The following is an 11,812-nucleotide window of genomic DNA, read 5'->3' on the forward strand; positions in this document are numbered from 1 at the left end:
CTAGAAATAGGGACGACAAATGCTCATGACGTCAGCCCTGGCAAGTTGAGCGAGGAGAGGAAACGGAGGAGGAGGAAGAGGAAGAAAGAGAAGGAGAGAGCAAGAGGAAGACAAGGAAGAGGGAGACGGAACTGAACTGTTGAAGACAAGTAAGGGAGGGCCATCGCTGACTTTCCTCCGAGCAAGCATGTCTAGAACAATATCCGCCGCCTCCTCCTTGCAGCTTGTCTTGTTCGCTTTCGCCAGCATCCTGCCCATGACAGCGTCCCAGACGCGTCAGACTGACGTTGAGTGGACGGGTCAGATCTTGAGCTACGAGGCCTTCAACGTGCATACCTTTGAAGTCTTTGCTGGTGCGAACGAGCTTGAGATCAAGGTCAGGGCAAGGAAGCTCGCAGGCTTCCCCAGGCTGGGCCTGTGGCTGAGACAAGGCTCCGTCCCTACGTCCAACCAGCATCAGCTGCATGCTACCATCAAGCGATTCGACCGGACGGGGAAGCACCAAGCGTTGCTCCGAGTTCAGAACCCAGTGGAAGGCCTGTGGTACCTCGCCGTCTCCTTCTTGTCTGGTCCGGGAGACTTTCGGATAGAGCGGAACGAGCATCGCTTCGTTAGCAACCAGGCCGATGCCGAGTACACGGTCAACGTTCACACTGAGGGCTGTGAGCGCGGGAGGTTTGGTTGGCCCAAATGCGATCAGAACTGGATGAGGCTGAGCTGGGGAGCAGAGGCCCTGTTCCATGGCGAGCTTGTCCCTGGGGGCGGCCGATGGGCCTGTAGCATGTACGAAGTCGCTCCTTACACGTCAAGAGTAGGCTTCTCCCTCGTGTCGTCTCAGAAGAAACAGGTTGGTATGATGTCTCCACAGCTGTACATCAGGTACCACGGCTACCCGACGATATCCCAGCACGACGCGACAACGGCAGTGGGAGGCTCGACATGGGTCCCTTCGGTCGGCATCGACCTGCCGAAGGCCGGGACTTGGTACGTTTGCGTGCATTCTCAGCAAGAGGTCGCGAGGAAGGAGGAGGTGCAGGTGTCGGTGTCGGCGCAGGTGCTTCCGCACACAGAATGCGTGGAGAGGAACGTCGTGTCCAAGAACGGGCAGAGCATCAAGCATCTGACGTACTGTGAGGACGAGGTGGAGAAGCTGCAGGTGCGGTACCACACGTCCTCCGCAGCGACCAAAGCGATGTCGTTCCCGGTCTTTGAGCCCAAGGACGCCAAGAAGGTCCTGCGGATCTCCAAGGGCTCTATGAGGTACTTTTCCTTCCATGTGGACCAGTCCCTCGTCGGCTTCACCCTCAGCATCTCCATCACCGCGGGTTCGGATCGGGACGAGGCCGTGGCCTACCTAAGGCAGCACTCCCTCCCGCAGACGACAAAGTACGACCTCAGGAAGGAGATGCACAAGGGCAGGCTTCGCTGGCCCATCCGCTTCCCGCCCTCTGGCCCGTGGTACCTCGGCCTGTACGCCGCGTCCCCCATGCAGTTCACGATGAGGGTGGAAGTGGAGCCGTGCCCAGACGAGTGCTCCAGCCGAGGGCAGTGCGTCCTGAGGAACGAAGGCAGAGGCCTCACTGTTGGCCAGTGCTCGTGCAACTACGGCTACTCTGGCTCCTCCTGCGAGAAAGCGGCTGAGGACGTCTCAGCCATGAAGTACTATGGCTCGATGCTCGTGGCGATGCTGTCGCCGATGCTGGCAGTCGCTCCTTCCATGTACTGCCTGTACCTGGAGAGATACATCGAGAGCCTCCTCTTCCTCGTCACCTCTGCAGCTGGGATCGCACGAGTTCTTTCAGGTACGATCCTGCCTCTCCTCTCTGCCTGTCACTCACCAGGCCCTCAGATCTCTTCGGCTTCTCCCTCGGCGGCTATTCCGTCTCCAGCATCGACAACGGCATGGTAGTCAACATCGTTGTCATCTGCGTCATCTCTGCCGCTGGCTTCAACAGCGAGCAGGGCCCTGCCATCATGTTCGCCGTCACCTGCGTCAACTTCCTCCTCGACGCCTGGTTTCCCCTATGGTCGTCGATCCCCGAGATGAGCCTCTGTGCCGTTGCGCTCTGCCTCCCAGTCCTTGCTCTGAGGAGGCGCCTGTCCAAGAAGCCTGACGGGAGGAGCGGGCTGCAGGAGGAGGGGCTGCTGCAGGACCTCCACGTCATCTGGTTCTTCCTCGCCGTTGCTTTCTCCGTCCTGGCGTACATCGTGGCCTCCAACGTCAACAACGGATCGTTCATTCTCCTGCATGCTGTATGGAGGATCCTCCTCTATCTCTCAGCCTGGTCTTTCCTCGTCAGCTGCTCTGCAACGACAGCGGCAGACGATGCTCCTGGGACCGAACGACTCTTGGGCAGTGAGTTCGTGTCCTATGAAGGAGCTAATGGGATCTAACGGGGAAGGCTCGGTGCTGCCGACCGAAGCTCTGCACCAAGGGGAGGAGAGAAGAGGGAAGGCAACGGGCCCTGCACCTTCGACAGAGACAGGCTGTTGCTCTCTTTCTTGAACTGAAACGCTAGAACAACCTTAACGAAAGCATCATGTACGCTTCTTGACAATAGTTCTGCCGCCGCCGAACTCTCTTCATCACTGAGCACATGAAAGAGAACTTGTCGGGAACAGTGAGTAGAACCGACGTCCTGCCATGATTCAGAGTCTTGTAGATCTGAGCCATCTCGCTGCCAAGTTCGCCCTCGCCATGTTCCGTCGTACATTCCTCTACACCAAAATCACCCCCTGTTTCACAAAGAGGCATTGTACCCCTCCTGTATCCCTTTGATCACCCCTACTTTTACTAAGTAGTCTACCACCCCACCCCTCATTTGAATCATGTCTGCTGGGATCCAGTAAAAATCCACCTCTGGGCCAAACAGCAAGGGAGTGCGGGATCAGCGCATGGAGAAGGAGGGGAGAGGTAGTTGCGATGGCTTCGGGGCTGCCTTGTGCTGGATGTCTGCTAGGTGCCCTCTGCTGGAACGCTCTGCTCTTGCCCCTCCTCTTCATGCTTCAGGGTCTAGACGGCATCTTGGCGCAGGAACCAATTGAGCTGGAGGTCTTACAACCTGGCCTTGGAGAGAAAATCAAGATGATTTCGAACGAAGGGACTACCCTCAGGTTCAGGTCAGAGGGACTGCGGGATAGATGTGAGCCTGCTGTGCTGCTTGTGAAGGCCACGCCCACACTGATGCTGGTGACAGGCTCGGCACACTGGTTCGTGATAGAGGTGAACGGGGCGGAGGTCGATAGGATGACGTACTGTCACTGCGAAGACAAGTTTGTTTGCTTCATCAACATGTATGTCTTCAACCTGACTCCCGGGAACGTCTCCCTTGTCCTGAAGATATCGGACGACAAGAATGAGGTATCTGGAAGATTTGATCGCACTCAAGGTATGTCCTAATCGAAATGTGGAGGTGAAAGCGATGACGGAGCATCACTTCGAAGTTATATCGATCATGTACGATACAAGCTGCGTCTGTCAGTTATTCATGCTGCCATTCCTCTTGTGTGACGGGAGCGCAGGTCAGCGAACAGAGTGTTTCTGCAGGTACAACTTCAAGGATTTGCACAAGCACAGCCTGGTCTGTAACTCAAACTCCTCCTGCGAGCTCAAAGGAAACGCGACCATGCCCAGCAGATGAAGCTCTATCCTTCTGAAGACTCATCAGTAACGTAGCCTGTAGAAGAAGCTACGAGATCACATGTCCCCTGTTGTCTGGCTCTTGCCGCCTTCATCTGCGCCATCTGCAGCGAAGCCTTCGCCTCGGCGTTCTGACATCCATGAGTTGGCAATGCTGTCGGCCCGAGCACCTCCACAAGGCATCGGATACCTTAGGATCCAGCTCCAACGCCCGAGCGAGAGACCTCCCAGCCTGGGAAGCCCATCAGCGGCTTCAGCGCTTGCATCGTCTAAACCTCTTCGTATCGATCCAGCGCTATTAGAGAAACACCGCGGCGAAAGTGACCCTTGACCTGTCATGCATGAATCGGTTACATTCTTGCTCGTTGTGGGAGGCGGCAGGATCATTACGAATGATTCGTTCAGCTCGATGCACTTGTCCGCGTCAGCGAGCGCCTTGGCGGCCTTGTCGAGGAGATGAGAATCGAAGTGTGCGATAAGCTGTAACCAACCTGCCCGATCTTGAGGAAGCAAGCAGACCGATTTCCAAAGATCGTGTGGTCCTTGTCATCCAGCTCCGCTGCTTCAGTGTAGTAAACAGCTGCTTGATGGAAATCTCCAGCTCGAAAGAACTCATTTCCCTGCCCAGGATTTAACTCGCTTTCAGCATCCTCCAGTCCCAGAATTTCGCAACCTTCTCTTTCTTAAATTTAGCCCTTGCTTGCGGGGTCAGGTCTGCTGCCTGGCCTTCAGAATGTCGAGAGGCTTCTGCCTTCTTTTGAAGGTCTTCCAAGCTTGCCACTGAATGAGATGGAGATTGTCATTGAAAGACAAGCACCTCTTCTTCTGATCCTCAGGCAAGCCTTTGCTCAGCAGGTCATTCGCCTACAGTCAAGGCAACCCCATCAGCAACTTGGTGTGACGCAAAGGACAGGAACCCACAAGCTTCTCCATCGCCTCTGAGGTTTTCGCTGCTTCTGCTTCGAAAGAAGCTTGTTCTCTTACAGTAGTCGGGTAGTCATTGAGCAGGCGAACTATCTACAATTATGGATGAGCCGCACTTCCTCATCGGTTTACGGCGCTCACCCGTTCAGTCAACAACTTGCCATTCACAACACGCGTGATGTACTGGTCTGTCGTAGAGTTGATCTCGTCGTCTGGGAATTGGCGGCGCAATTCGTCGAGTCCTGGAACGACGTCAGATCGATCGTGAACTGAGGGGGTTTCGGAGGACCTGTCTGAAGCGGAGGAAACTTGTCGTCTTTGAAGACCACCTGTAGATTATGCATCCCAGCCTGCACGAGACTACCGAAATCCTCCGACTTTTCCATCTCGATCTTCAATCCATCACACAGGTCTTCTCACAGACTCAGGTTACTGGCGGCCACCACAAGGACTAGTGACGTACCGGTCTGGATTGTGCCGAGGTGGCATGCGCTTCTGATTTCACAGCTCTCGCACCGCCAAACCTCGAGCGTTGCTGTCGTGATCGCGCAATGGCTCATTTCAAACTTGCAGCCCCGACACCCTTCGATCAGCACCTGCGGAGACTTTCAGTCCTGCCACGTGGAATCGCATTCCAAGTCCTGCCTTGACTACCGTTGTGCCATCTGGTATGGTAATAGAGCAATCAGTACAATTCTTGAAGTGCAAGGCTGGCTTAGAGGGCAGATCCTCCTACGGTCAGCAACAACGAGTCACCGCACCGAAAGGGAGAAACAGGGGCGCAGTTCACACCTGGGACAGCACCAAAGTCTCTCTCGTCCGGTCCGATATGAAATGCTGAGCCACGTTCTCTTTCCCTTCTCGGTTCTTGAAGAATTCCTCCTTCGCCTGCAAAAGGAGTCAGCGCAAACTACCCTTGGCGCCTACCCCCACGTTCCACAAACAAGCCAAATCCTGTCAATTTCACGATTCTTGATGGAGAAGGGTTCTGCCCTAAGAGGAGTGGGATCTTCATGCTATCCTTCCCCCGCGCACTGACATCGTGACTTTATCTCTCCCCTCTTCCCCCTCCCTCCCCTTCCTTCTCCTGTTCGCATCCTCCGTGCGTTCCCACCTTGAGCAACTCTGCTGCCGCCATTTCGCCCTTTGCAAGCAAGCCCTCATCCCCACTCAAGACGGGCCCGGACAGGCGCTCGCCGGGTGGTGTCCATGATTACTCAAGTTGCACTCGGATGGCCGCCGGGCGGCGTCACTGGGTCCGTCGCAAACTTCATGAGCGTGCCTGAGTGAATTGGAAACGAAGGTAGCAGGTATGTGTTTTGATATTAAAGTATCAACTATTAAATGCTTGACCTTGAGCCATGGAGAACGCTCACTGCTGGAGAAGGGAGACGGAAGGACGGTGGGGGTAGGTAGAGATTTACGCACAGGACGTCCATGTGGGGAATATCAGGGGAAAGATGGGTGGGGTGGTATCAATGACTGTCAGGACCCGGTACGGAAAGAATCAATCAGAGGGTGTTTGAGGGTGGCTGTGTCAAGACTATGACGGGGGTAGGGTTGTAAGAGGTCAATTGTTGATTTTCAATGGTCGAGCGCAGTGTTGGGATTGCGGTAGGATGATGGAGACTGAGGAGAAGGGAAGAAGAAGAAGTAAAAGCAGAGGAGTAAGGAGAAGAGGTGATGATGATGATGATGATGATGATGATGATGATGATGATGATGATGATGATGATGATGATGATGATGATGATGATGATGATGATGATGATGATGATGATGATGATGACGATGATGATGACGATGATGACGATGATGATGATGATGATGATGATGATGATGATGTGACAGAGGAGCAGAGAAGGAAACGGACCGAGAGGGGAGGAAGTGGTGGAGGGGGAGGGGGAGGGCTTGCAGTGTTGGCAAGGAGGAAGGATGAACGCGAGAGAGATTAGGGTATGATGAAAACGGACAAGAGGAGTGATTTTGGTCACGTGGAGCAATATGATTCGCATTGCGACGATCTTAGCATACAACGTGAGCGTGATGTTAGAGAGATTCAGGAACGAAACTAATCTTCAGATACGCCCCCCATAGGGTCGCACAGTACCTGCCAGCTTGTGACAGACGTATTCTGTTTGACTTCTCCCTTTCCTTTGGTGATTCAGATGACTGGAGACAAGCATTCAATGCCGAGACTTTCAATCAGAAAATCTCTGAGGAAGATGAGCGGGAAGTCGGTGGAGGATGTAGTGAAGCAAGGTATTGCAAATGGACTACCACTGCCTGTCGTGAGAGATGTTGCTTTTGGCAGTGCAACGAATGCGCAGGAGAGTGAAGGGCGACGGACTATCTCAATCAGATCAGGTCGACAGAAAGTCAATAAGGGAATTGCAAGTCAAGATTTATAAACGGCAGCGTATTCTTGCAATCTTGGCGTCATTAAGGTAGTGCAATCTATCATGGTTTTGCTCCTTTAAACTGTTGTGCGCAGCCTCTTGGGTGGAATCATGGTCAATGAGATCTGTGCTGCTCCAGATTATTCGGATCATTTGCCAAATGCTGCCGAGCAGGCTTGGTTAGACAGTGCGAGTAGACCAGCAAGGCGATGTAATAACAGTCTTGCTCACATCATCAAATTCTCGGAGACGATAATCACGTTGGTCATTTACGCAATAATCTTCAACAATTTTGCATTGGAAGCACAAGTCTTGGGGGTAAGAAAAAGCATAGAAAATAGGATGTCCAACATCTCGCACATAGAAGGAAACAATCAGCGACGATACCGCTTCAAGTGGACCTCGATTGCATTCCTGATAGTCCAACTGTTCATCAACCTGTTTCACACATTTCCGTTTGTGTATTTAGACATTCGGATGGAAATCCTTGGGACCAAGCTCTACTATCGATTGGAGTCAATCATGTGTGCTTTGATGTTTCTGAGATTGTACCATATTTGGAACTGGCTAGAGAACGCGACCTACCTGCGATACTTCGACCTTGAGGTAGACGTGTGCTTGCGCTGAAGGCATTCGCTGATTGTATTTCTGTCAGGATTCTTACATGGTTGGTGATCATGCAACCATCGTAATGTCACAAGAAAGTGCAACGTCTCATAGGACTCTGGCTTTCAAAGTTGCCATGACTCGGAATCCGGGATCCATCGTGCTCTTCGTCATGTTTCTGCTACTTGGAAGCATGTCATACATCATGAGGATAGCTGAAGGACCGGCATACATGCCGCACAGCATATATATCTGGGATCAGATGTATGGAAACTTCTGACTGAAGATTTCAACTTGCTGATGCAATGCTGTACAGGTGGGTGATTTTGACACAGGCGACCACAGGTAATCTTGACTGGGAGAGCGGGCTGATGGTTGAGACCCTGTTGCAGGGTACAGTTCATCTGTTCCGAAGACTCACATCGGAAGGATGGCTGCGGTGGTTGTCATGTTGTGGATGCCCCTTATCATCGCTTTCATCACTGCGAGTACCACCAAGAAGCTCAATCTCAATGCCGATGAAGAGAAAATGATGGTCTCGATCGACAACAACAGATTGAAGATGGCCGCCATGAGTTGTGCTGCAAGAGTTATTCAATTCTGGTGGAGAAACCTCACTGGGGTTTACCGTTCGAACAAAAGGAAATCGAATCCAACGTATAAAGAGCTGAAGCGGCTGGACCTGCTGCGGAAACTGTACAAGGTGAAGCATCAGCCGTTCGTCCAATTTTAAGCTGATTGTGTTTCAGGCTGGCGACAATCTGAGAAGGTCGAGCACTGCTCTTGTTCAACATTGCATCACACTTGAATGATCCTGACTATTATTTCAGATTTTACCTCACGCACAAAAATGCTGTGAGGGAGGATCATGCAGGGCTGGGGGATCTGATTGGAAGGCCAACCAAGACAAAGGTGATTCAATGAACTTCTCGAGAAATCCTGTTTTCAATTGCTTACAGTCCTCTCTACCTGCCGCGAATCCGAATCGACTGTCAGAAATGAAACTCCCTTCGAGACAGACTTCGGGTTCCACCGCAAACTTCTCGAGCTCTCAATATTCTCTTGATGACTTGGTGGATGAGATAAGAAGTCTCAAAGACAAGCATTCAAGGCTCGAGGCGCTTGTCTTGGAGGTGCTCACAGCAATGCTCTTGTTGACTTGTCCTGACTTTGTTCCTCAAGGTCCTAGGGAACTCAGAGAGGAACGCAGCAGAGCCTGAGATTCAACCTTCGCAGAGCAGAAGGAGTTCGTACATGAGCAAAGAGTCGAAAGATGAACTCCTCGAGTTCGCTAGAAAGGGCTCCTTCTCCTACAAACAGAACTTTCCAATGACGTCCAGCCAGCTATCCAACGATTCGAATCCTGAAATGGTCAACGAGGTCTTCAAGCTGCCAGCTCGCAGGATGTCGGAGCCCAGGGTCCCAGGTCCAGAGTTCCCGTCGATGTCACCCAGGCTCTTCTCAGCCAGCGAATCGGAGGAGGAGGAGGAGATCCGCCTCTCGAAGATGCTGCCCCCCAGGCAGCCACGGAGATCTAGCGATGCAGACGTGCGCAGCACGGCAACGAGTGTGGGAAAGGCAACCTCCGTCGATCTCAGAATGCTGGAGCCCTTGTCTCCGGGAAGGTTTAACAAGGCAGAGTTTCCCTCCAGGAGTGAGAGGTCCGACGCAGATCGCCTATCCCCGAGCAGGGACAACCGAATGAGCATCCGAAACAAGCCTGTTTCGAGGACACGATCGAGATCCAGCTCTCCTAACAGGAGAGAGTCTGGAGGGAGGAACCCGCCGTCCCTCCTTCCCATCGAGACGAACGACGTCGATGATGTGGAGAGCGAGATACTGTTTACACGAGCAAGAACCTTGAACACCATGAACGGCAACCACTCCTCTGCCAAGATCATGACGACCAAAGCAACGCCCATGACCATGACGCCGAGGCTGGTGGCCGCCCAGAAGCGAGCCATGGAGAAGATGCAGGGGAGCTCGCAGGAACAAAGCAGTCAACGGATTTCCTACAGGTAAGACCCTGAGCTAGATCTTTTCTTCCAGGCCTACGGTTCTTATCCTCTTACTTGCAACTTGCAACAGGTCGATCTCGGCAGCTCCCGCCGACGTTTCAAGAACCACCAGCTACATGCCCAGCTACAGAGAGCCGACTCCTCGCACTGCCAACCTCTCGGCCTCCAGTCCTCGTCGATCACAGTCCACAGAAGATCCAGGGGACGATGTGTCTGCCAAGGTCATGTGGATGAGAACACAGATGTCAGCTCCCGGGCCTGGTTCTCAAAGGACTGACTCTCTTCCAATCACCTACCAGTCCTCATACACCTCCACCCGTTCGCTTGCAGAATCGCTCTTACAACGGAATCATCACATCCTCGGCCACAACGGCAGGGCCGGTCACAACCTGTAACACTTGGCTCATGCTGCGGGGCTACGTCACTATACCTTTCAGTCCGGAGGCCGAACCAGTTCAAAAACTTGCCGCAGTGCTTATGGAAGATAGAGTAGTGAATAAAGTTTTCTAAAAGCAGATAGCCGTTTCCGTACGCATGAGGTCTCTGTGTCAGAACTCAGAGTGACTGACAAGCTTTGAAACTTTTCGAATTTGAGCTTTAAAAAAAAGTCGCTCTACACGCTCTACACGCCATTTTGAAGAGTCCTGATGGACGGTTACAGGGTCAATAACCTCCTTTTCTACCCTACCCCACACTAGACCATGAACAGTGGTTCATCACCGGTATAATGTACGTATAAAGTACCGGTAGTCATGAATTACATCCACCACCTCTCAACAGATATATTTCGGCAGGGATAGAGCTTGATAAGGGGTACCAGGTATGACCCTTACCTACTCAGAAAGAGATTCTTTAAAGTACCGGTACTTTTGTATTAACTTTACTGGAAAAATAAGGGGTGAAAAGAAAATTCTCTGTACCCCTACCAATCTCTTGTGGCACGGCCTCTGGAGTACCCCACCCTACTATATTTCATCCGCCTCGTCACTCCATGGCGCTTACATTCTCCATGCTGCTCCAGCATCCGCCTCCCGCTCCCCCTGCCGCTGCCTCTATGCTCTCCTCCCTCCTCTCTTCTTTTCTGTGTTTCCTTGCTCCTCGATCTGCTTTCTCTTCCCTTCCACCCGTCTCCTCCCTCCCGCTCCATTCGTTTCCTTGCCCCCTCACTACTATCACTGACCTGCCCACTGCGACTGCTTTCCTTCCCGCCGTGCCCTCTGCTTCTTCTCGACCCATCCATCCATTATGATATCTCCTCTCTTTGTTTTGATCACCACAGTATCCCTCCGTCATTCACAGTTCCCTCCTATATCCCTCTCGCTTGACAACCTGGACTTCTTCTAGATACCTCTTGTTGTTCTTTCTCGCGTCCTCGCTACTTCTATATCATTACTTCCTAGTATTCCATCACTGCTGCCTTGACTTCTCATGACCTTCACTTGTGTTCTGGGGCCTGTCACCCTGTGATCTTCTGACGCTGATACTGCAGGCAGCCAGTCCTGAACCTCGTAGCCAGCACTTGTTCATTGCGATGTCCTTGGAGAGAGAGAAGTACAGAAGCAAGGGCTTGAAGGAAGGCGACGACGATGTCCGAGTATTCTTCAAGGATCCCTACAACGTGCGGGGCAAGGACAGGCTTCTCTGCTTCGTGAGCGAGCACACGGTGATACACTCTCTTACCTTGCGGTCGCCTCCTGTTGACCCAGCTGCTCCAGCGATACCCGTTCGTGGTGGTGTACAATGACGAGAAGTGGAACATGGAAAAGAGATTTAGCGACTTCGCGGAGCTGGACGCTCAGCTCGACGAGGCGTTCAAGAGCGACGACAACATCGTGGTAAGGAGGAGAGGAGCAGGGAGGAGGCAGAGGGAGCGCAACCACTCCTTGCGTGTGCTGCTTGCCCTGATGGACTGGTGGGATCCTGCTATGGCACTCTGATCGCTCTCTCTCGCAGTTGCCGGAGTTTCCCCCTAAGAAGTACTTCGGCAGCCTCAGCCCCGCGCTGATCAAGGAGAGGCAGGAAGCTCTCGAGAAGTACATGAAGGCCCTTGTCAAGGACTCCGAGGTGCCTCTTGCTGATCTCCTTCGTCTCTCTCCTCCTCCTCTCTCTCCCTCTCTCTCTCTCTCTCTCTCTCTCCTCTCCTCCTCCTCCTCCTCCTCCTCCTCCTCCTCCTCCTCCTCCTCCTCCTCCTCCTCCTCCTACCTCCTCCTCCTCCTCCTCCTCCT

The 11,812-nt window shown here is 52.8% G+C and overlaps 4 protein-coding genes across 4 annotated transcripts; all 4 read left to right on the forward strand.

Moving 5' to 3' along the window:
- Positions 1–16: 16 nt before the first annotated feature.
- Positions 17–823, forward strand: GUITHDRAFT_153935 (hypothetical protein; the record flags this gene model as incomplete). The annotated part of the gene is made up of 1 exon (XM_005828060.1): positions 17–823. A coding segment is annotated over exon 1 (628 nt), but the record flags the coding sequence as incomplete, so codon positions are not given.
- Positions 824–1,716: 893 nt separating this feature from the next.
- GUITHDRAFT_153936 (hypothetical protein) lies at positions 1,717–2,519 on the forward strand (the record flags this gene model as incomplete). The annotated part of the gene is made up of 2 exons (XM_005828061.1): positions 1,717–1,802; positions 1,850–2,519. Coding segments are annotated over 2 exons (631 nt in total), but the record flags the coding sequence as incomplete, so codon positions are not given.
- Positions 2,520–2,923: 404 nt separating this feature from the next.
- On the forward strand, positions 2,924–3,641 carry GUITHDRAFT_112874 (hypothetical protein; the record flags this gene model as incomplete). Its single annotated transcript, XM_005828062.1, has 2 exons — positions 2,924–3,389; positions 3,523–3,641. 2 exons carry the CDS (start codon positions 2,924–2,926, stop codon positions 3,639–3,641), a joined length of 585 nt encoding a protein of 194 aa, XP_005828119.1.
- A 2,927-nt stretch (positions 3,642–6,568) lies between these two features.
- On the forward strand, positions 6,569–9,982 carry GUITHDRAFT_142288 (hypothetical protein; the record flags this gene model as incomplete). Its single annotated transcript, XM_005828063.1, has 12 exons — positions 6,569–6,601; positions 6,733–6,826; positions 6,879–7,011; positions 7,059–7,569; positions 7,619–7,833; positions 7,886–7,914; positions 7,962–8,272; positions 8,319–8,338; positions 8,400–8,481; positions 8,529–8,702; positions 8,752–9,587; positions 9,658–9,982. The coding sequence occupies 12 exons, from the start codon at positions 6,569–6,571 to the stop codon at positions 9,980–9,982; spliced, it is 2,763 nt and encodes a 920-aa protein (XP_005828120.1).
- Between the last annotated feature and the right edge of the window lie 1,830 nt (positions 9,983–11,812).

The sequence above is a fragment of the Guillardia theta genome (assembly GCF_000315625.1).
Source record: "Guillardia theta CCMP2712 unplaced genomic scaffold GUITHscaffold_62, whole genome shotgun sequence".
NCBI classification, from domain to species: Eukaryota; class Cryptophyceae; order Pyrenomonadales; family Geminigeraceae; genus Guillardia; species Guillardia theta.